This window comes from Pseudonaja textilis, chromosome 12 (genome assembly GCF_049901715.1).
Source record: "Pseudonaja textilis isolate UNSWEBS1 chromosome 12, rPseTex1.2, whole genome shotgun sequence".
NCBI lineage: Eukaryota > Metazoa > Chordata > Lepidosauria > Squamata > Elapidae > Pseudonaja > Pseudonaja textilis.
The window spans coordinates 16004792-16030223 of NC_142001.1; the positions used below are offsets into that span (position 1 = coordinate 16004792).

At 41.3% G+C, this 25432-nt stretch overlaps 1 protein-coding gene across 1 annotated transcript in view; it reads right to left on the reverse strand.

Annotated features, from left to right (window-relative positions):
• Positions 1 to 16095, reverse strand: part of KLHL4 (kelch like family member 4) — a 36056-nt gene extending 19961 nt beyond the window's left edge. Inside the window, exon 1 of the mRNA XM_026703148.2 lies at positions 15255 to 16095. Coding sequence (XP_026558933.2) covers positions 15255 to 15679 — 425 coding nt within the window. The 5' untranslated portion in view covers positions 15680 to 16095. The remainder of the gene's footprint in view (positions 1 to 15254) is intronic.
• Between the last annotated feature and the right edge of the window lie 9337 nt (positions 16096 to 25432).

A 25432-nucleotide genomic window follows, 5' to 3' on the forward strand; every position in this document is an offset into this window, starting at 1 on the left:
CCTCGCCTACATACACAGTTTTCTTTCCCTCAAATAAAGAAGCTTAAAGTTCTTGGACTTTGGGGCCATCACTTCCATGGGCCTCAAAGAGAAGAAATGTAAATGACAGCGGCTGTCCCACTGTTAGGTCATGCCCATTCTTGATATATCCCTTCCTGCATCATCTTCTCAACATCTTCTCATGTTTCATCTTTCTCACTCACAACCCAATTATTTCTCAACACAGCACCTTCTTGAGAGTTCAAACAACAAGCATTCTTAACAAAAGCCTGTTCTTCTATTATTTATATTCCTATCAAAGCCAGAGACATGGAACCGGTGAAAGAATCAGCCACACCTACCAAGCCGTGCCTACCAAGCCATGCCCACAGAACTGGTAATAAAAAAATTTGAATACCACCACTGGATTTGGGCATGTGTAGACAAAAGCTTGCAGAATTTTAACAAGGCCTCTTGGAGAGTCCAGGGGAATCTCCTGAAAGAATCAACTGACATATATTACAGAACCCCATTATATTCTTTAAATTATATCCTTTCTCGGAAAGGTAATTCTGATGAAGTGTTTGAAAGGATTGGATAATTGTGACCTGATAAAGAACATCACATTATGCAACCAAATATCTCAGGAGACATGCCTCCACATACATGATGATGAATTAAATTGTCCTAGTGCTGTGCAGCTCGAATAATCTGCTTGGCTTGTCAGGTAAATAACCAATTATGGTTTGATTAGTTGCCCAAGTCAGAAGGCTGCAAAATGCAGAAGAATGATTGCAACTTGGGACCCATTGCACCAATCCAGAAGAGAAGGGCTGGGGCCTGAAAAAAAAATCTGATTTATTTGCAATTGCTGTGAGCTACTGATCTAATTATGCAAGATTCAGTAATTGTTCACCCAGCTGCTCTATTATAATTGCTTTTGCAATTAATCTTCTTTATTTTTGTAATTGCTTATACATTTTAATATCTGATTTAGGTAAGAATGATTACAAGAAAATGACTTGCCAAATAAATGGCAAAGATGAAGACCGGGAGACTGGTTTGCATAGGAAAATGCATTTCTATATTTGCTTGGATTCTGAGTCTGCTTTTCAACTAAGAAAGATCCTTTTTTTATACACAGCGAGATGGATTTTCTAAGAAAAATCATGCCCGCATAAAGTTTGATTTCAGAATATAATCTTTCACCCATTTAATTCTAAGCAAGCTGCAATGAACTCTCTGGGATTTGAAGACAAGTTGACAGATTTACTGTATTTTGTAGTAGAATTTGGAATTTACTAACACATTTAGCGCATATTCCCACTTGAACCCTTCGCTACAGACTTCTGGTTGTAATACATGGAGTGCTACTTGCATTCATGTACTTAGCATGTATAGCAGTGGTGGGATTCAATTTTTTTTACTACCGGTTCTGTGGATGTGGCTTGGTGGACATGGCAGGGGAAGGATACTGTAAAATCTTCAGTCAGAGGTGGTATTTGCCAGTTCTCCGAACGACTCAAAATTTCCACTACCGGTTCTCCAGAACTGGTCAGAACCTGCTGAATACCACCTCCGATGTATAGCTAAAGTTTCATCATGCAAATACCGTCTTCATCACACCAAGAGCCTCAGAAAAAAATTGTTGTGGGCACTGGTAATTGAGCACTAACCAAAGAAGACGTCAAGAACATGTGCAACTTGATGCACACCTCCAAAGTAATGTGTCATTTTGCATGAGCTGTCAGAAAGGCCCACCATAATTAGAAACGGTGGTTTCCGTAGAAACAGCCTCATTGGAGAAGCAACTTGCTGTCCTGATAATACCTTTCAGGCTGTTCTTTTGATTATGCTGAAGACTGGATTTGCTGTCAAAAGATGACATTATGGAAGTGAGAGAAGAGAAGAATGCCAAATGTAGCAGGGAATTCAGAGAGAGAGGGGGGGGGAGGGAGGGAGGGAGGGAGAGAGAGAGAGAGAGAGAGAGAGAGAGAGAGAGAGAGAGAGAGAGAGAGAGAGAGAAACATCCAACATAAAGGCAAGAAGAAAATACTTCTCTTGTAGTGTAAACCAAATCTTGGTTAGATGTACACATTAAATTCAGAGAATCATCGTCAAGTTTGTAACAAGGATAGGACCCATCCCTGCCAAATCTTAAGATTGATTGAGTCTTCATTCATTGATTGATTGATTAAGTCTTTGTTGATTGATTGAGTCTTCGGATTAAGATCTGAACATGCTGCAGGAGCTAATCTAATAATAAGCTAATAGTAGAACGTCACCAATTCAGCCTCTGTTTATATGTTGTAAAGTTTTAGTCCTACAGAAGTTGGACTACAGAATTTGTCTAGGCTGCTCTGAAAACTTAATGCAAAGGAATATCGCGCCATATGGAAAAAAAAATCTCAGAATAATCCTTTTCTCTCACTCGTGTATTTTAGCAATTCATCAGCTTGCATTCTCTCTTCAGATCTTGATTATAAAAGATACTGACATAAATTAATAGGCATTGGCAGCTTTGAACACTGGTGAACAGAAGGAGAGACGCCTAAATCTACACTTGAAGTGTGATTTTATTTGGGATAAGAAAAAAAAAAAACAGAAGAAGGCTGCAGGCTTGAGATGAAATGAAAAGACTGGACATTCTGTGCTGATCTGAAGGCTGGTCTCATTTCTGTTAGGAAATTTGAGTTTGGATGCAATGTTTGTTGCTAAAAATGTATAGATAAGTGACGCAGATATGTAGAGAATCAAAACACAATAATCCTTCAGTACTATTTTTTTTTCAACTTTCCATTTTATTGCATTATCAACACATCCTCTTTCCTCTCCATTCCTGATTCTATCCTTTCCTTTTTCCTTTCTTTTCCTTTCTTTTCCTTTCCCTTTTATATCCTTTCCTTTTTCTTTTCTTTTCCTTTCTCCCTTTCTTCCCTTCCCTTCCTCTTCCCAAATCTTGTATAACCTTAATAATGGCTAAATGTCAAGAGTCAGAACAAAAGAATAGTATATGTGAATCCAGATATATATTTTACCTTTTCCTTATTTTTATACCACTATTTTAATATTTATGCTATGATTATTATTTCATGAGTTTTATCGAAAGGTTGCTCTCCTGGATTCTTTGAGCCAGAGGATAGAGATGCTTTAAATGAATAACAAATTGTATTCCAGCCTCAATTATTCTAGCTCTTTTTTATTAAATAAATTGCCAATAAACTCGCTAAGTCGGTTGAATGACATGTCATAGTTAGAAACCGGGCTTCTGGTAAATAGCAACCACAAACTCTTAGACAAGCCAATTCTTCAGTGAAAATGTATGAGAGGCTGAGAAGATTAATGGAGAGAGAGAAAAAATAAAATGTAAATGTATATAAAATGTCTGAAGAACTCTCCTGGAAGCCTCCTCTGAGAAGGAAGAAAATGGTGAGACATTTAGCAGAGTAGACACAGAAGGACCAAGTCTTTGAACCAGAAGGACAGAAGAAGACCATGGTGAGACATTTAGCAGAGTAGACACAGAAGGACCAAGTCTTTGAATCAGAAGAAGGACAAAACAAGACCATGGTGAGACATTTAGCAGAGTAGACACAGAAGGACCAAGTCTTTGAACCAGAAGGACAGAAGAAGACCATGGTAAGACATTTAGCAGAGTAGACACAGAAGGACCAAGTCTTTGAATCAGAAGAAGGACAAAACAAGACCATGGTGAGACATTTAGCAGAGTAGACACAGAAGGACCAAGTCTTTGAATCAGAAGAAGGACAAAACAAGACCATGGTGAGACATTTAGCAGAATAGACATAGAAGGACCAAGTCTTTGAACCAGAAGAACAGAATGATGTCCCCCTGTTTTTGAGCCTGTCCCTGGAGAATTCAGCTCTGACTTCTTCCATCCCACCCTTAGAAACATCGCTACCTTCATTTATGGATCCTACGTTTACATGGAAAAATGCTCGTCATAGGTTGATTAATTCAGGACTTGATTAATGCCTTAAGTAGCCTGGCTCTGAAATTCAGTAGAGTTGATCAGCTTTAATTATACTCAAGCAGAGCCTAATTCTCTGTAGAACCATAGAATAACTTTCTCGTACCCCAAGTCTGGATCTTGCTTTAAACTACAACATTCAATTTGGAAATCTGGATATCTTGTTTGGACTGCATTACAACTTCTCTTTTCCTTCAAATCATGCGTGCAATTCCATTAGACTTGACATTATTTGAATCAAGCTTGAAAAACCGGAATTGAAAAATGAAATTTCTTTGACAAATTTACAACTGCTACAGATTTATAACCTTGAACTGCTTGACTTTCTGAGTTTACTTTAAGGTGCCAAGAAAGATAACAGTCTACTATTTATTAAACCAAGTGACAGCTCAATTTCCTATGAAACTTCAGGGTAGTTCATATGAAGCCTGGCTTTTTTTTTCTTGTTGTTGAAATTCAAGGCTGTTTAAACAGTTAATTTATTCTTATTTGCACCAGAACTGATTGGGAAGGTGACAGAGAGGGAAAAATGAATTATAGAGTCTACATTTAAAAATAGGAACAATACATTTCTAAAATTCAATATTGCTCAGAACCAGATGTTAATATTGGAGTATAGACATGGAAATATGTTGAGACTCTAGAAAGAGTGCAGAGAAGAGCAACCAAGACAATTAAGGGACAGGAGGCTAAAAACATATGAAGAATGGTTGCAGGAACTGGGAATGTCTAGTTTAATGAAAAGAAGGACTGGGGTGACACAATAGCAGTGTTCCAATATCTCAGGGGCAGTGATGGTATTCAGCTGGTTTGCACCAGATCAGGTGAACTGGTAGCAATAATTTGGCATAGGTGGCTGAACTGGTAGTAAGTTCTGGCTCGCCACATCCCCGATCCGGTTGCCCTCCCGCCCGATGCTCGCTTACCCGCCCACCTAACATTCGCCTAAGATATTTCTTTCTTTTTTTTCTCTCCTAAAAGATCAGCTGTGCATAGATCAGCTGTGCCAGGATTTGCCTTGCTGAGGCCCAGGAAGGCAAAAAATGGAGGGAGGAGCTCAGCCCCCCCCCCCTATTTTTTGCCTCCCAGAGCCCCAGAGGAGCCTTTGGGGAGAAAAAACGCCCCCCGCCCCCCCCCCCAGAGGCTCCTCTGAGGCTAGGAAGCTCCCAAAAATGGGTGGGGGTGGCAAAAAAAAAAAAAAAAAAAAGCTACACCCACTCAGTCACATGGCCATGCCCACCCAGCCACGCCCAGAGAACTGGTAGTAAAAATTTTTGAATCCCATCACTGCTCAGGGGTTACCACCAGAGGTGGGATTCTACCAGTTCGCATCTATTCTCTAGAACCAGTTGTTAACATTCTAAGCAGTTTGGAGAACCAGTTGTTAGAAAAAATTACTGGCCTAATCCTGTAAGGAAGGCAGGAAGGAAACATTCTGATGTTGCTTACAGAAACGGCCTCTCGGTTAACCCTTATTATATTCTTGGCAGGACTAGATTTCCTGTCTCTGGAACTTCTCTGGAGTTTTTTCCCTTCCTTTGCTGGTACTTTGCTTGTGTGGAGTGACCATTCAAAGTTACAATGGCACTGAAAAAAGTGACTTATGACCATTTTTCACACTTTACAACTGTTGCAGTATCCCCACAGTCATGAGAGGCCAGGCAAAGAGATTCGTGCCTCGATGTGAGTGATGTTGAGTTGGCCACACTCAGCCAGTCACATGACCATCAAGCCATGCCCACCAACTAAGCCAGGCCCACAGAACCAGTTGTTAAAAAAATTGTATCCAACCCCTAATTACCACAAAGAATGGGGGGGGGGGGTCAAGTTATTCTCCAAAGCACCTGACGGCAGGACAAGAAGCAATGGGTGGAAACTCATCAAGGAGAGAAGCAACCTAGTACTAAGGAGAAATTTCCTGTTGGTTAGAATAATCAATCAACGGAACAGCTTGTCTCCAGAAGCTGTGGGTGCTCCAGCACTGGAGGTTTTAAAGAAGAGACTGGACAGCCATTTGTCCAGAATGGTTTTGGGTTTCCTGCTTGGGCAGGGGGTTAGACTAGAAGACCTCCAAGGTCCCTTCCAACTCTGATAGTCTGTTACTCAGCTAACAACACAAAGTAAGGACAACCTTCTAAATCTCAGGACGTGTGTACCCATAGCTTGTTCCAGTCTCCTATAAATAGTTTAGAAGTGCATGGTTCAACCATCAAATAACCTTTAATTATCCATTAGCGCTTAAGTGCTTTTAGACTGCATTTCTATAAACTGTTTTATGTCTTTCTAAAAATGAGTGTACAGTTGTTTGTTGACTGAAATCCAGTCTGGTCCAAACACCAGACTTCGATACCCTTACTCTTCCTGCGTGCACTGGTTTGTGTTTTCATTTAGGGTCTGCAGAATGTTTCCAAAAAGTTGTTTTTCTCAAGCGTTAACCAAATGTTCACAAAGTTGAAAGGGTTTGCTGGCTATAAATGGCAAGGGGGGGAAAGGCCCTTCTATTATGTTTCTTTTTCCATCCTAAACAGAGGGAAACGGTTAAAATAAACACATATTGTTTCCACATTGGCCCTTCCTTGTTGAACACAAACAGAAGGAGATACACCAGACTAAGCAGATGAGAAAGAAAGATATCGACACTCTGGAAAGAGCAAGAAAGATGATCAGGGAACTGGAGACTAAAACATACAAAGAATGGTTGCAGGAATTGGGTATGTCTAATCTAGAGAAATGGTGGTGGCTCAGGGGCTAAGACAATGAGTTTGTCGATCAGAAAGGTCGGCAGTTCAGCGGTTCGAATCCCTAGTGCCACATAATGGAGTGAGCTCCCATTACTTGTCCCAGTTTCTGCCAACCTGGCAGTTCAAAAGCATGTAAAAATGGAAGTAGAAAAATAGAGACCGCTTTGGTGGGAAGCGAACAGCGTTCCATGCACCTTTGGCATTTCGTCATGCCAGCCACATGACCACGGAGACATCTTCGGACAGTGCTGGCTCTTCGGCTTTGAAACAGAGATGAGCACCGCCCCCTGGAGTTGGAAAAGACTGGCACGTATGTGCGAGGGGAACCTTTTTACCTTTACCTTTAATCTAGAGAAAAGAAGGACTAGGGTAGACATGAGCACAGTGTTCCAGTATTTGAGAGGCCACCACAAAGATTTTTCCAAAGCACCAAAGACACCAAAGCCAGTTGAGTGACATTGGGTTAGTCCCTTAGCCTGACTCATCTCACATGATTGTTGTTGTGGGAAAAATAGGAGGAGGTAGTTGTTTGGGTACGTCTATCACCTTGAGTAATTTGTAAAAATAATTAAGGCAGGATATACATAAGTAAATAAATATTCAGTTTGACTCTTAAATATCTGTCCAGAAAAATATAGTGCTTTTGCTTGACCTGTATGGTTGAGAATATAACCTTAAAAATTACTTTGTCCAGCAGCTGTTCTGCTCTATTTAAATAATATAATCCCTACAGTAAATTAAAGATCATATATTGGCTTTTTATCTGTTAACTTCTATCTCTGTTATTTGTACAAGCATTTATGATTCCAGCAATAAGAACTGCAAGGGAAGAATATTGCCCGATCCTACCCACTTTTTGAATAGAAAGAGTGTGTGAGGTTGGCTAGGAAACCAACTTCACAGAATATGAACAGCATGGATGGCCATGGAAACAGCGAATCTAAAATATCTAAGCAAGAAGATGCTAGTTATTGAAACGGAGTGGACAGGAAAAAAAAAACAGAAACAGAAGAAAAAAACAGATGTGATGGAAAATCAGAAATTACATTGTCAGTGAACACGTCTCTGACTTTAGGAGGATGTGAATGACCACATTAAGAAAAGGAAAGAACAGAAAATGCCTGAAAAAGTCCAAATGTACTTTAAATTGTTTCTGAAATTATTCTTACTGTGTGAAAGAAAGGGAAAGACCATGGGGTTATTCTTTTTTTTAACAATAATATATTTTAGGACATGTTTTAACAATGTTCTACTCTGCAGAGTTTTTAATGTTTTGATATTTTAACTATTTTTACTTGTCTTATAACTTGTAAGCCACCAAGAGTAACATTGTGAGGCATAAAAGATAGACAGACAGACAGACAGACAGACAGGCAGGCAGGCAGGCAGGCAGGCAGGCAGATAGATAGATAGGCAGATATAGAACTAGATAACAGTAGGTAGGTAGGTAGATGGGTGGATGGATGGATGGATGGATGGATAGATAGATAGATAGATAGATAGATAGATAGATAGATAGATAGATAGATGATAGATAGACAGATAGGCAGATATAGAGCTAGATAACAGTAGGTAGGTAGGTAGGTAGGTAGGTAGGTAGGTAGGTAGGTAGGTAGGTAGGTAGATGGATAGATAGATAGATAGATAGATAGATAGATAGATAGATAGATAGATAGGCAGGCAGGCAGGCAGGCAGGCAGGCAGGCAGGCAGGCAGGCAGGCAGGCAGGCAGATATAGAGATAGATAACAGTAGGTAAGTAAGTAGGTAGATAGATAGATAGATAGATAGATAGATAGATAGATAGATAGATAGATAGATAGAACCCTATGCATTGATTGTAACATGGAAAGTCCAATGGAAATTGAGTATTAATTCTACAAACCAGATCCAAAGCAAGATCCTAATCACGGAAAGAAAGCAGAACAAGGTATGGGTGGAAGGATGCATGTATGTAGCAGAAAGGTTCTTAGAAAAAGTTGCCTAGCTTGAAATAGTTGGTAGACCAGAAACAAGTACTCAAAGTATTTGCCCCGATCCTGCCTAAGGCTTCTGAAATTTCCACTGCAAGGTCCTTCAGGGGAAACTGCCCATCGTAACATTTTTTTCCCCTACACATTCTTTCTAATCTGCAGATCAACTACAGGCACACATAGGTGTGGAATGAGTTCACGAAAGAAATTGTGGTAGACAGCAAACCGTTGAATGCATTGGAAGGGGACTCTGTTTGCCCCCAAATCTTCCCCATGGAGTAGGAAAGATCCTGGCCAGGCCATGTTCTGTTCTTGCTTGGAGGAGTTTGACAGATGATCCTACATCAAAAGGAAGATCACAGGCAACCTGTGCTCTCAAAGTATGCATGTCCTTGTAGCTAATAGAATAACAGAGTTGGAAGGGACCTTGGAGGTCTTCTAGTCCAACCCCTGCTCAAGCAGGAGACCCTATACCATTCCTGACAAATGGTTGTCCAATTTCTTCTTAAAAACCTCCAGTGTTGGAGCACCCACAATTTCTGGAGGCAAGCCATTGCACTAATTAATCGTTCTCACTGTTAGGAAGTTTCTCCTAAGGTCTAGGTTGCTTCTCTCCTTGATTAGTTTCCATCCATTGTTTCTTGTCCTGCCCTCAGGTGCTTTGGAGAATAGCTTGACCCCCTTCTTTTTTGTGGCAAGAGTTCCTTGTCAGCTCTTTCTCTCTTTCAACATATTAGAGACTTTTAACCACTTTATTAACCCATCTGTTTGCAATCCAAGCTTGTGTCCTTCCAATACATCTACTTCCCCCTGTTAAGTCTTTTTGTCCTTTCTCTCTCTTCCTTCTGCTCCTTCAAATGTTTGCACCACAGGCCTAGGCTACTTCTGCTGGCTGCTGGCTGACTGCAATTTGGCAGTTTGAATCTCACCAGGCTCAAGGTTGACTCAGCCTTCCATCCTTCTGAGGTGGGTAAAATGGGGATCCAGATTGTTGGGGGCAATAGGCTGACTCTGTAAATGTTTAGAGAGGGCTGTATAGCACTGTAAAGCAGTATTTATGTGCTGTTGCTATTATTAACTATAGAGAGCAGGTGTCAACTAAAAAATAAAATACTCCTTTGGTCTTTTTAATTGCCAGCAGAAAGGGAGGGGAACAAAGCAGTGCATTCCTCAAATGCCTTAGATAATCGCCTTGGCAGCCCAAAGCTGTCATTGCACAAGAATATTACTGGAGAGCATGATTGATGACTCTTGGCTATGGATGTGTCCCATTGGAGAATATACATCCAGGGGGTGGGGGGAAGACCAGAGTCAAGGGGAAAATTAATGATGTATTTTAGTGTTGGCTGCACCCAGCTAACGACAACATGGCCCTTCCTAATAAAACATTTTTTTTTACTCTGCTAGAGACTTAAGATTTGAATGGGGGTGGATTTGTTGGAGCCCTGACAGCAGGAAGTTACTGGATTCACATTGTCTAGCTAAACTGTAGAAACATAGACTCACAGGGCTGGAAGGGACTTTGAAGGTCTTCTAGTCTAACCTGCTGCTTGGGAAGGAGAACTTATACCATCCTGGACAAATGTACGTCCAATCTTTTCATGAAATCTTCCAGCAATGCAGTGCCCACAACTGTGGGAGGTCAGCTGTTCCACTATATCAGTGGTTTTTAAATCAGTACTGAATTACACAGGTGAGTCCTGTTAATGCCACTCATAAGAGCATCATATATGTTGTTTTACAGAGAGAGAGGAATATTTTAATGGCATGAAGGGTACTTTTCTGAAGGGCAAGATATTGTTTCCAGACAGCAATGGATATTTCATGGCTCTCTTTCTGATAAACTTAGCTGACTCCTCCACACAAGAAAAACCCCAATTATCTCTTCTGTTCTACCTCAATTCCCAAATCCCCCTCACCCACCCCCCGTACCTCTGATGAAAAATAAAGATCCGATTGTAAGTATTTTTTTGACAATAAGCCAAGATTGTTTTCCAGGTAAATTGCTATTCCAAATGGAGAAGGAAAAGTAGATCTCTTTTTTATTTAAAAAGCATATCAGTGTGCTAACTTCAATAAACATTCTCCACGCCTGTCTCCCTTTTGTTATAGATAAAAGCAAAATAAACAATTGATTTAATCATCTCGGGTAGAGAAAACAGGAGCTAAAACTGTCACGGGTCTTTGGACATCATTTTCTGAAAGTAAGTATGTGTGCATCTAACCTTCTCAGTGTTATACCGCCAGTCTGCAGGCTCAGGATTTTAATGATTTTCTGCACAGTCAACCCTGACCTTATTTGGATGCTGATTAGAACTCATTACGGGAGCCTGAAATAAGCTTACGCTTCTATTACTTTGTGGGTCTGATTCAATGTCACCTGTATAGAAAGTACAGGTGTGACCTGAAATTGGAATGGGTTTCTCAGAGCCTGAATATTTCTGGTTATGGACATCTTTGGGTCCATTTGATGTTAGAACTTCTCAAGTTGACTGAGTATTTCATTTGCTTAACAATACAAATTTGCATTTTTAATCTCCACCCCTTTTTTCCAACCACTGTTAAAATAAATTCTATGTTGGATAATATTCTGCATCTTCTTTCTGTTTCATTTTCAATGTGATTCTGTCCATTTCTGCCCAATCTAGTCTCTTCCTGACTATTTCTTCAACTTGCATATCTTCATTTGTATCTTCATTTTCCCAGTATTGTGCGAATATAATCTTCGCTGCTGTTAAGATATGTAATATTAATTACATATTAAGCAGTGAGAAATGTATTTGATAGAAAATCAATGAAATTTTTTTAAAAAGAACTTCTCAAGTTCATTCACATCTTTATCAACCCAACTCTATGCTCCTAGCCTTCTGAAGGATGAGGTGGGGTGAGAAAATCATACTTCCTTGGTAGATGAATCGATTGGTGGAGTTCATATTCTAATTGTCCTTTTGAACTGAGAAGAAAGTGCTGAACAAACAGCGGGAAGGTTGACCTATGATCTGGCTCTTCCCTCAATGGTTTCACTGCTCAACATCCCACAAGTTTCTGAGGGGCCATTGTGAGAAGATAATGTTGAGTTAGATGCCCCTTAGATCTCACTGAATAAGTTCTTCTTCAAAAGTCAGATCAGTCCCCAGATTCTTCCATGTCTCCTGGAAATGCTTCAGTTTTCAGCAAAACCAATAGTGAAAGGGAATTCCTGAAAGGTGACTCAGACCAAAAGAAAACTTTGAAGGGATGTCCTGGATAGGTGGATGACATCATGCTCAGCTGATCTTCTAAATCCAGCAGAACATTTTGCTTGCATGAAGCTTCGTAAGGCTTTTGAGCAAAGGCTTATTGCACTCTTCTTCAGCAAACCGATGGAATTCCTTGCCACAAGCCATCTAGAATGGCATTAAAAATAGCGTCTAGAATGAATAGTTATGTACAGCACTACTGTTCTGACCCAGTTCCCCAAACACAACAAGCCCTCTGAAGTGAACTCAAAGATTCCACTGCAGGCTAACAAGTCCATCCATCAGGGAGATGAATAGTTGTCTGCCACGCCTACTCATCTCTGCCCCCTGCCCTTTATCCCTAGAGCTAGGGTGGGGCTTCGCTAGCAGTGATGGCTCTTCTATCCCAAGGACCGGCCCATAGATTTCCACTGCTCTCCTCTCCTCTGCCTTCTGTGCATCTGCACATCAGGCACTAGACCCGGTTGTTTCTCCTCTTCCTCATCAGCCACCTCCAGACCTGGGGGCTGTTGACTCTCCATCTGAGAGCTGACGGATGGCCCAGGCTCCCTCTCTCTCCCCCCCTCCCTCTCTCTCTCTCTCTCTCTCAGCCAGCTCCATTCCCCCTTCCCCCTTGGAGCTCTCAGGTTGCCCTGATGCTTACCCTAACTCTTACGCCTCATCTCTAGAGGCCAACATCCTGCATGCACAATAGCCAGTTATGTACTCTAGGGCCATTTTTCATGAACATTCAAAGCAAAATGGCACCCACAGAAGGTATTAAAACCTGCAGGATGGTAGGAACAATATGTATCAAGCTCTGGCTTTTTTTTATACATGCATATGCAAAAGCGTTTTGGTTTGAATTATGCACCAACCCCACCATTTTGCAGATTTCAACTCACAGATATACCATGGAACTCCCTGTCTAAGATGTCCTCAATTTTGCCTTTAAATTAAAGATTTTGCTGATGTTCAACACATTGGCTGCCTTCACATCAGGCATTCTCCTTGCCAAGCTAACACATTTTTCTAGATTTAGACAACACATTGAACTGTCAACGAACCAGCTGATCATTAATTTGACTGTTTTTAAAGCCATCTAAGTGAGCAGCCACCTTGGGGCAGGGAGTTCCATCAGCTCGCCCAAAGAACTGGAAGAAGTACTTCCTTTTATCTGACCAGGCTCACAACGGACTGCAAGGTTTGGTTGTGTGAAGACAAAATTACCCTAAGCCATCCATCTTTGATTTCAAGGTTTATCCCATCCTAGCATCTGTTTGCCAGCCAAATATCAAAAGATGGGCAGAAATAATGACTCTGATTTGCTAATAGTTTAGAATGGTGCTGTAAAAATACAGTCCTTTTTTTAAAAAAAATAAAAGTGGAGTTGCACATTTATCACACCCATAAAGACAGATTTTTCATCCCTCAAATTTAGTATGGGATTTGGTAGGTAGATAAGAAAGAAGCACAAATACAGCTGCGTGCATACTAGAATCCTGGACAGGACGTATTGTTCATTAACAGCAAAGTTGTTGCCCCATTAAGTTTGCCCGGTCATACATTTCAAGTCCTACTGAATCCTTAAGACATTTAACTTGATTTCAAGAAGCTCGGCCCAAATTTAAGTGGGCAACCTTGGCTTCATCTCACAATGCACTGCCCTGGAGATGGACACAGTTGGAACGCAAATATCTGTAAAGCTGTAATCCCAGCCTAGTTCAAGGTTAACTATATTTTATGAATGAGGCAATGAACAGCTGCAGCAAGATCAAAAGCAGGAAGTGTACATACATCTCTACAAATATAGTGTGTATGTGTGTGGGGAGTGTGTGTGTAGGTGTAAATATGTTGGCATCTATAGAGCCAAGTATCCCAATAGGTTTCATTCATTCATTCAAAGCTCTGCAAAGGACAATTTGCAGCTGGTTCATTTACCAAAGATCAAATGCTCTGCAGAGCCATTGAAAAGGCTAAGAGAAGAAGAGGAGGATAGATACAGATGAAGCAGGAATATTTTTTTTCTCTCTGAGGCACAAAATACAATCCAATTTTGCATAGCACAAAAAACCCTTTTTTTTTTTTAATGCCTTGTTTATGTTGCTACTGAGGAAGCGAGCATTGCAACTCAGTTTAGTTTCATTTAAAGAGCAAGGAACTGGGTCAAAGGTCCATCTTTTCTAGAGCAATACTTGGATTTCAGATTGGGTATGCGACCCAGCCATGAATTCATCCTCTTTCCCTCTTTCCTCCTCCTGTCTTCAAGCCCTCCCTTCATTGTGATTATGGAGTCCAATTGTAGGTCTCCAATCTAACTTTGACCACTTTAAGACTTGTGGACTTCAACTCCCAGAATTCCCAAGCCAGAAATTCTGGGAGTTGAAGTCCACAGGTCTTAAAGTGGCCAAGGTTGGACACCCTTGGTGTTAATTTTTGGGAGTGGGTGGGCACACAACTCCCCACTTGTACTTTGTCCTAACAATATTGCTGTTAATCTACACATGCCTTACCATAAAACAAGGGTCTTCAAACTTGGCAAGTTTAAGACTGGTGGACTTCAACTCCCAGAATTCCTGAGCTAACATGACTGGAAGAAGAATTCTGGGAGTTGAAGTCCACAAGTCTTAAAGACCACAAGTTTGAAGATCACTAGAATAGATAAAGAGAGGTAGAAGAGAGAGAGAGAGAGAGGATAGATAGAATAAAGAGGTAGAATGGATAGAAAGAGATAGAAAGAATAGAATAGAATAGAATAGAATAGAATAGAATAGAATAGAATAGAATAGAATAGAATAGAATAGAGCAAGGGTCTTCAAACTTGGCAGCTTTAAGACTTGTGGACTTCAAACTCCCAGAATCCTTGAGCTAAGATGAGTGAAGGAGGAATTCTGGGAGTTGAAGTCCACAAGTCTTAATGTTGCCAAATTTGAAGACTACTGGACTGGAGAGCGAGAAAAAGAGAGAGAGAGAGATGATAGATAGAATAGATAAAGAGAGGTAGAAGAGATAGAGATAGAATAGATAGATTATGGATGGATGGATGGATAGATAGATAGATAGATAGATAGATAGATAGATAGATAGATAGATAGATAGATAGATAGATAGAATAGAGCAAGGGTCTTCAAACTTGGCAGCTTTAAGACTTGTGGACATCAACTCCCAGAATTCCTGAGCTAACATGACTGGAAGAAGAATTCTGGAAGTTGACGTCCACAAGTCTTAAAGCTGTCAAGTTGAAGAACCCCTGCCTTAAAACGTTGGGATGGATTCCCACCACGCTGGCTATTCTTAGAGACCACGGGATGGAACTGCAGGCATTCCAATTGTGCAATCCAAAAGGGCCCTACCTTTTGACCGACTCATTGGTGTCCTCTTCTGTAATCATCTGTGACTCCTGGCTGCTTTCGTGACCTTCTCCTTTCTTGCCCAGATCTGGGCTTCCTGTTGCTTTTGGTGTCTCCTCAGGTACCTGAAGAGGTGCAGGAAGGTTCTCCTGGGGGCAGGTAGAAGACGACTGCTGGGCTAGAGGGATCAGGCTTGGTGCTGGCGCCAAGAGGTTGGGATGAAGAGGGCTGCTGTTCTTTTTCAGCCGGCTCCTGTCCCAGGAGTGGTTCTTCAGCCTGTTTTGAACTGAGGTCCCTCGGTGCTCATATCCTTCCTGTTGCAACCAGACTCCGGGGCTGGTGGCATTCTGAGACGGATGGCTAAACCATCTCCAGCGAAGCCTCAAAATCTGTTTCACATCAAATTCCTTTTTTCCGGAGACTGACATCTTGGCCAGCTGAAGGTTAAAGAGGAAAAAAAAAAAAGAAAGGAAAGGAAAGGAAAGGCAGTCCAGAAATCAAGGACACACACACACACACACAAAAGTGTGTTATTTTAAAAAAGGAAATAGGATCCTGTTTATCTCCTGAGTCCCACAACCTCTGGTTTCCATCCCCTCAGAGAGAAAAGCATGTCTGTTTAAGGTTTGGACTTCTTGCTTCTCTGCCTTTTGCGTCCTTTTCTTCACAGCTCTTCCACAGTTCTGCCACTCCGGAGAATCTCACTCGCTATAGAGGTGGGATGAATCCATTCTGCTGGGGAGAAGATGAGGTCAGATCTTAAAACAAGTCATTCAGCTCAACCTCCAAAGCCGGCATCTGCTGCTAGATTCTGTCCCTGTCTCTCTCTCGGTCTCTCGCGCACACAGCCCTGTCACACGGTGCTCTCAAATATATAACCTCCCCTGCTATCATCCTAGGGGATCGTTCTCTGCAACTTCAGTGGCTTGTTGGGAAAAAAAAACACCAGGAAAAACAAAGCAATTTGTATTTATACCACCTGGACATGCAGCTCCTCACACACACACACACACACACACACACACACACACACACACACACACTTCTTCCTCCATAAACATTTGAAATTAGAAAGCAACCTCTTTCTTTCTTTCTCTTTCTTTCTTTCTTTCTTTCTTTCTTTCTTTCTTTCTTTTTTTGCATCAGAGTTCAAACCTTGGTTAAGCTTTACCTGCTGCTAAACTCCATCTATTTCTCCAGCTCTCTGCCTGGCTGCAACCTTGCGTGCATCTCCTCCACTCTCCAATTCTAATTTTGGCTTGCGAGGGAAAAAAAAAAAAAAGGGCGCCTCTTGAAATTTCCGAGTCAAGATGGGTTTTAATGAAAGGATGGTTTTGTGGAACTTAAATAATTTTTTTAGATTTGCTAACAGTGGGCTCTCTGGAGGTTCAACTTCCCTTTAAGCCTATTCTGCAATCTAGGAACCTCTCGGTAAATTATAAAATAAGTGGGAATACATCATATAATGTTACCTTAAATGAAAGAGACAGCATTTAAAATCCATGCGATGCTTTTGCATAAAATCAATTTCTCTCTCTCTCTCTCTCTCCCTCCCTCCCTCTCCCTCTTTCTCTCTCTCTCTCCAGTCCCACCACCATTGAGTTCCTAGGTGTAGATTTTTACATTTACCATACAAAGTGAGGGTTGATTTTTTTGGGGGGGTGGGGGTGGGGAGGGGAAGCCAGTCAAAAACCCTCCAAGAAGAGTCACAAAGGTGCTTTTTCAGGGGCAACTGGACTTTCTTGTTCTTTTCTTTTATGTACACTGAAAGCATTTGCACCAAGACAAATTCCTTGTGTGTCCAATGACACTTGGCCAATAAATAATTCTATTCTATTCTATTCTATTCTATTCTATTCTATTCTATTCTATTCTATTCTATTCTATTCTATTCTAGCCTAGCCTAGCCTAGCCTAGCCTAGCCTAGCCTAGCCTAGCCTAGCCTAGCCTAGCCTAGCCTAGCCTACGCTACGCTACTCTACTCATCCAAGAAGCTTCTTCAGTTCTGACTGGATGATGGGGAATGGAAGGATTTATATTCCTTGCAGACAGCTGGTCATTTGCACCCTTTTAGAGGGTCGTTGAGGCTACTTGGAGGTTTATCTGTGTCCTCAGGGTCGCCAGAGTAGAGTTCCTGGTTCCTATAGTTTGCATTTTTTTTCCCTCTGGAAATCCATTCCTACTCCCACACAATTCGAAGGGTATCCATCCCAAATTACATAGCTAAAAGTCTGTCAGAGCTGAAGAAGCTTCTTGGATGAGAAGTGAAACATCTTCAAAAGAAAAAAAAAAACTTTAGTTGCCTCCTGAAAAAGCCCCTTTGGGACAACCATGACCTGGAAGACTGAGGATCTCTACAGACCTCCAAGAAGAGCATAGCATCAGTAGTTCCATATCACTGCCAAGAATGGATGAGTCTTTTGATCTTAACTCAAGCGAGAAACTCTTTTTCTTTCAAATAAATGCATCTCTGTGCTGTAGAGTGTGGCAGCTGATGAGGTTAGAATGCTGGGCTGACAATCAGCAGGCTTCTGTTTGAGATCCGTTACTGTTGAGGGGTGAGATGAGCTCCTGTCAAATTCTCCAGCTCATTGACCCAGCAATTGACCCAGCAATTCCAAAGCAGGTGACTGCAAGTAGATTAATGGGTCCAAGTTCAGTGGGCAACTTCTTGGGGACATGAAAGGAGCCTCTAACTGGGCATCTCCAGGACAGTGAGCGATGTCTCTGGCAAATCTCTGTGATTTGAATATGGTGGCATTTTTATGTGTAATAACCATTCTTCATACCACTTATGAGTAAAGTCCTCTTCATGAGTAGGAGCACATTAATTGGCCATCATTGATCTATAACATGGATGGGAAAGAACCAAGAACTAAAATGTTTAAAACCTTCATTGGAAGAACATTGTTTCGTCCCTTGTTTTCCCATAACAAGCTGACACAGCTGGAGAACAAAATAAGTTGGTTTTGCATTTTCCCCCCTCCTTATTTCTGGTAGCAGGTGATTTCTTCATCGTCGGTACTTCGACCTTCACAGTTTATAGCTTAGACTTTCTGTAAGCCTGATTGATTATGGTTTATTCAATAAGCCACCGCTTGGAACAAAGTGAAAAATCTGTCTTTGTGTTCTGGACGTTCTCTGGCCTTCGTTTTTGTTAACCACATGCAAGCTCCATTGAAGGGAATAATCCTATCTTCTGGCTTTCTCTCCTTTGGATATTCCTAAACTAAGCTACAAAAAAATAATAATAATAACCCTCCCTGTATGGACGATCCCAATTTTTATTTTTGGATGAAAGAAAGACACCATAGAAGGTTTGATGCGTGTTTTAAAAATCAGGGCATCATGCACCCCAAAAGGACAACAACTGATTTGTGTGGGGAAGGAACAATAACAGTGGTGGGATTCAAAAGTCTCCACCAGCGGTTCTGTGGGTGTGGCTTGGTGGGTGTGGCTGCAGGGGTGGGATCGTGCAACTTGTGTGATTGTACAATTGTGCAATCATGCATGCACTCACTTTGCACATGCATTAACACAGTAAAAACTAAAGTACTGCGCCTCTCAGCTGTTTAGCACAGCAACCCGCTCTGCCACACCAAACAGCTGAGAGGTTAAAAAGGACTGAGGAACAGGGGCAGGTGGGTGGGCCCAACTGCAGAGCATCAGAGAGGCTCAGAGAGAACTGGTTCTCTGCCAGCTGATCTTTGGCGCTATCGGTGCATCAGAACCAGGCCAAACCAGTAGAATACCACCACTGGAGTGACGCAAAGGAAACATCACTATAATTATACCTCCAAGCCAGCTTCTGTGTCTTCTCGGCTAGTTTTAAGCAAAACACTAAATTCATTTATTGTTGTGGGAATTGAAACCAGCCTAGTTTACGGTTCAGTTGGAGGTGGGATTCAGCCGGTACGGACCGGTTTGGATGAACTGGTTGTTCCGGCGCTGAGTTGGCCCCTCCCACCCGCTCCTGAGCTAGTCTGTCCTATATTTCCTTTGTTTGAAGCCCAGCTGATAAGTGTGGCAGAGTGGATTCTTGTGCCTCAGCTGTTTTACTCACTGGGGCTGCAGTAGAAGGTAAGTTTTAGGGCTGTTTTCAAAGGCACTGCACACATGCAATCTCAGGTCATTGGGTTGCTCCCATTAACCATGTGTCTTTTTAGCTGCCAGCAGAAAGGGAGTGGGGGAAAACAGCGCATTCCTCAAGCGCCTCAGATAATCGCCTTGGCAGCCCAAAGTTGTTGGCATGCAAGAGTATTACCGGAGAGCATGATTGATGACTCTTGGCTATGGATGTGTCCCATTGGAGAATATACATTCAGGGGGCAAGGGAGAAGACCAGGGTCAAGGGGGAAATGAATGATGTGTTTTACTGTCGGCTGCATCCAGCTAAGCAAGAATACTTAGTGAAGTGAATGGGGGTGGATTTGTTGGAGACTGACACCATGGTTGGAGATCAATAGAAGAGGATTTTTGCAGCTCAGGATGGAGCAGCAAGGTCCTTGGTGTCCTCTAAGCTTGCTTATTTTCTTGCAGAACATTTCATGACCCAACTAGACAATGCCATCAGTGCCAGCATGAAAGGTCTTTAAGAAAACAACCAAGCTTAGGGAGCACCACGGACCCCATATGTTAGGTGTAGTATAGTGTGGCAACAGAGCCATTACGGGAAGTGCTACATGCCAGCAACGGAGCCGCGTCTTGCTGAACATAGATTTCTCGGTCGCGTGCAATTTTGTGACTCTTGCAAATCTACAGAGGACCTGGAATGTGTGTGTTGACCACTTAAACCACCACAAAGAATCTAAAGCAGTCAGAACAAGCTCCCTCCAGGTTCAGGAAGACTTTTTTTCACACAGCTCTGTCCACTCTCTTGCCGAGAAAGTCTACTTTCTTTGGAGTAGTTCAAGCTGTGAGATGAGCTACTTATTTCATAGCTGAGTTGGTCTGGAAATACCGTGTATTGCCAAAGAGCGCCGAGAGAAATATTGGATTTGCAGCAAAGGGGAAAAGGTTCTTCATCCCTTCCATCCTGCTCCTCCCCAAAGTTTGAAGTGAAGGGTTTGCAATGTAAAGGTAACCTCTCCCCCATATTTGAACCAGGTACGGGTAAAAGAACAGGTACAGTACACAATGGGCCCTAACATTGTAGAAAGATTTGTTTCCTTCTTGTGCATCAAAATATCTTAGACCAATTTGGCTGTTGAGCCTTTGAAGGCTTAGTTGGGCATTGCGGGACCCAGAAAGCCACATCTGTAGACTATTTAGCAGAGCACACTTCAGCACGTCATGAGGCCTGCACCAAGCATCGATCTGAAAGCCATTGAGGCAAAACACTAATATAGCACTAAATTGATTCAAAGCATTGCACCAACTCAGCTGCCTCAAAGCTTTCAGAGGCCATTTGCAGAGGCCCACACCATCGGTTTTTATTTTGTTTTCATTTATTTGTATCCCGCCTTTGTTATTTTTGCAAATAATTCAAGACAATAAATATATCTAATGCTCCTTCTTCCTCCTCCTATTTACCCCACAACAATCTTGTGAGGTGAGTTGGGCTGAGAAACAGGATATGCCACCCAGCTGGCTTTCATGCCTAAGGGGGGACTAGAACTCCCAGTCTCCTAGTGATTGAGCCAAAGCCACAGTTGGCTTTCATGGCTAAGGCAGGACTAGAACTCCCAGTCTCCTAGAGATTGAACTAAAGCCACAGTTGGCTTTCATGGCTAAGGCAGGTCTTGTACTCAGAGTCTCCCACTTTCTAGTCTGGAGTCTTAACTACCAGACCAAGTCGGCTTTGTTTGAATAAGTCTGTTGAATAAGTTCAAAATGACTGCCAAATTTCAGATTCAGATTTCAAATATTGCATGGTTTGCATGCCACTGGATAAGCCCATATTTCTGCCAACTCAGCCATATTGGCTGTGTCCTCACATCAAGTTGATTTCTGGTTTATTGAATAAAACCACAACCGGCTGGATCCTCCCAACATGGTAACCATAAAACGCGTTGAAGCCATAGCAGTTCTGTTAACAGGACATGCTAAGCAGACTCAGACTGTAAAATGAGTCTGTGTGATGGGTAAAACCAAAAATACAAAATAAGAAGAGCAGTACCCATGAATAATTGTAAGATTTGAACACCAACAAGGAATACATTCATATATCTATATCTATATATCTATATCTAGATAGATAGATAGATACATAGATAGATACATAGATAGATACATAGATAGATAGATAGATAGATAGATAGATAGATAGATAGATAGATAGATAGATATAGATATAGATATAGATATAGATATAGATATATAGATATAGATATAGATATAGATATAGATATAGATATAGATATAGATATAGATATATGAATGTATTCCTTGTTGGTGTTCAAATCTTTACAATTATTCATGGGTACTGCTCTTCTTATATATATATATATATATATATATATATATATATATATATATATATATTTGGTGTGAATGTATGGATTGTTCCAAAGCCATAGCTGTCTCAAGCATCTTTGAGGTCAGTTTTATAAAGGTTTTTAATTTTCAGAATTCCTGCAAATCGGAATTGGTGGTCTATTAAATTTCAGCTTCTTAGATCCTGCTGATGTACTTTAAGAATTGTTGAGAGGTTCAGCCACTTTTCCAGATAGAAAAGAGATGCGGTGCGCTCGAACAAATTTTACTAAACCACCTCGGTATTATTTTTCTCCGTATCCATAATAAACGATCGTTGCTGTGTACGTTCTATTCTTTCTGAACTTGAAAAAAGAGGCAAGAAAGTCAGCACCTGAATAGCATTTTGAAGGATGGATTTATCTCCCAGGCATTTTCGACTTTTGTTTCTGAGTTCATTGAAAACTGCACAGAATTCATCACAGGCCAGCTTTCTCTTTCTGGCAAACAATTACATTTTTCATAAATGACTTACCTTCTGCACATTCTTAGGGAGCAACTGTATCTCCCTGGTTTGATTTATGACCAAATTCTTGAGTAGGTTGTTGTGAAAGAACACATTTCTATGTTCTCATTCGATTTTACCATTTCCACATTGTCTTCAGAAGTCTATTTTAATCTTTGAAATTCTCTATCATCAAAAAAAAAATTTTTTAGGGTCGTTGACATTGGATTGAGTTGGTAATGCTGTCAACCTTTGAATGAAGCCATCCAAAATTCGAGGAAGTTGTCAAAACAACTTCCAAAACAAAACAAAAACAAAACAAAATTTACAGTGATTCTTTTTATTTGGATCTCAAAACACAGGAAAAGCAATATCGCCAAGAAGATAACATAGAATAAGAATTGGTTCATGTATATTGGTAAAAACACAGGGTAAGCTCCAGGCTCTTAGACGGTGGAACAGCATTTGCTCTAGGCCTCTTTTGTGACTTCTGGCATTGTGTAATTGTGCTGTGAGTAATCTCTTCATTTGTGCCTTCTTGCATCCTGGAAGGATCTCAAGAATAGTCAACCAGTGAAATTCCAGTGAAGCTGAACTACAGTTCCCAGCATGACTCACCACTGCTTATATTTCCTAAGCATGCTGGGAATCATAATTCAATGATAGCCACTCTCCGTTGGTTTGCCGTTCCTGTATTCCCTCTTTATTGAGTGATGGATGGTTTGATTTGATTTTTTTTTTATTTGATTTTATTTCTACAAGCTAGCCATCTCACCTAAGTGATCCCGGACAGCGCACAATAATTAAAAACAACAACAGCAATCAAATACTTGAAGCTTCTGCTTCAAGATGCACAGATTTAGTTCAGTGTGTACTTAAATGTGGTTTACTAAATAAATTAAAATAAACAGCTGACTTTGGGGCAGTGCTCTGAGCCTTATCCAGGATCCAGAAGCACATGCTATGTGGTGCCTAATATTTCAGAGAAAGTTTCTAATGTAATTGGAATTCTGGAAGTTGAAGTCCACAAGTCTTAAAGTAGGCAATGTTGGAGACCCCTGCTCTATGGCCTCCTCCTCCTCCTCCTCCCTCTCCTCCTTCTCCTCCTTCTTCCATATCCATCATCAGACATTGGCAATCATGTTGCCGATGCTATTTTGATCAACAGCCCCATGAAAAGGGGCTGTTGAGTTTTGTCCAAACCAGCTCCTTAGATTTTGAAGCCACAATGTTCTCCTTCTGCCTGGACCTTTGTTTACCTTCAATCTTTCCCTGGGGGATTAAGTGAAGGATGCTGTATTTTTCCGGGTGTCACATCACTTGTCCAAAATATTCTACCTTTTGCTTTTTTATAGTTTTGAAGAGTTCCCTTGGCTTTCCCAGGCAGCTTATCTCCTTCTTGTTTCTGGTTGATATCTGGCATAATGAACTTCACCTGCTCTCTTGACCAAGATGCAACCCAGCTGGTTTGATTTGAGCTTAATATATTGCATAAACACCCCAAAATTGTGGTTTAGACAAGAAACTACAACATAATGCATAACAGCTTGGGGTGATTTGTGAACCCAGATCTAGGTGGAATTTAGTTTTAGAAAGAGCTATTCATTTCACCTAGACTATGATTAATAGACGCATGTTCCCCCATGCCTTCTTTTTATTTGTGAGAACAAGTCTACCACATTGGTCATATAAGAAAGATCTGAGTGGGCTTACAGCAAAGGTGTCAAACTTGATTTCATTGAGGGACGCATCAGGATTGTATTTGACCTTGGTGGGGTGTGGCTGGAGTAGGCATGGCCAGGGTGAGCAGAGTCAATTTACATCACTCATGTTGGGAGCACCAATGATGGCCAAGTGCTAAGGCAGGACCACCCTGAGACCATCCCTCTCATTATAATCTCCCTTCTTCCTTCCTTCCTTCCTTCCTTCCTTCCTTCCTTCCTTCCTTCCTTCCTTCCTTCCTTCCTTCCTTCCTTCCTTCCTTCCTTCCTTCCTTCCTTCCCCTCTCTCCTTCTTTCTCCTTCCTTGCTCTTTTCCCATCTTCCCTTCTTTTTCTTTGCCTGTCCTCTTTCCCTTTCTCCTTTCCTGTCCCTTCTTGCATGCATTCTCAAATGCAAAAATGAAAACATTTCTCCTTTTAGTTTGTTTTGCTAGCCCTCTGCCAGCACAAACTGAGCTAGTGGGGCACACATGCCCCCCTCCCAGGCCCTGTTTTCAGCCATGATGGCCTCCTGCAGCTCTTTGCCAGAGAAAACGGAGCTGGGGGTGTGTGTGGTGGTTTCCATTTTCACTGTCAGAGGCACCGTGGGCCACTCCTTCGCTGTTTCTAGGGTGGCCCTGCAGGCCAGATCTAAACATCCTTGAGTTGGACAGCCCTGGCTTACAGTATTCAATGTATCGAACCTGGAGAATCTTCTTAGCTTTCCATTCTGACCTCTGGCCCGAATTACTAATCGTTGGCGAATTGTCAATGATACAAAGAGAAGCTTCTGATGGTTGCCTTGAACTGAGCTTCTAGGGGTGTTTGGCAGTTGTCACAATGGATCTTCATTCAACAACTTGGTTACGTCTTGACAGAATAAGTACACGTTGCTAAGTCAGTCGGTCTCTCTCTCTCTCTCTCTCCTCTCCTTAGTTTGACTTTGGGGCTCTCAGTTGGGGAAAACGCCTTTGCTAAAAGAAGCTTCTGATGCAAATCATTTCGGCAGCTGTCAAAGACTAAGAGGGGGATTTCACTGAACACCCATTAGTCCAAGCACAGCCATTTTAGTCCAGAGACTTTAGTTTTAATACTTACCACCCAGGATGGGGAATAGATGGAGATGTTGACGCAGGTCTTGCTGAGATGGAGACATTCACTTCTTGAATGAGAGAAAAGACAGCTATCTTCATTTATTGGTGCCTGGAAAACTTTTATGGATTTCTTTTTTGTACACATTTTTTTAAAAAAATGAATTGTCATTTATAGTTTTGATGATTTAGAATAGAATATGGGAAGAAAAGTATTATGGTGCAACTTCAGAGAGAAGGTTAAAATATAGTTGTACTTACAACTGCTATTAAGAATATTAAAAGTCACTGCTTTGCACTTTTTTCTTTCTTCTATTTTTTTTTAACTTTCTGTTTTCTTCTACTTTTTCCTTCCTTCCTTCCCTCCTTTTTCTTCTTTAATTTTCTGTGTTTTTTTGTACTTTTTCCTTCCTTCCTTCTTTCCTTCCTTCTTTCCTTCCTTCCTTCCTATCCTTCCTTCCTTCTCTCCTTT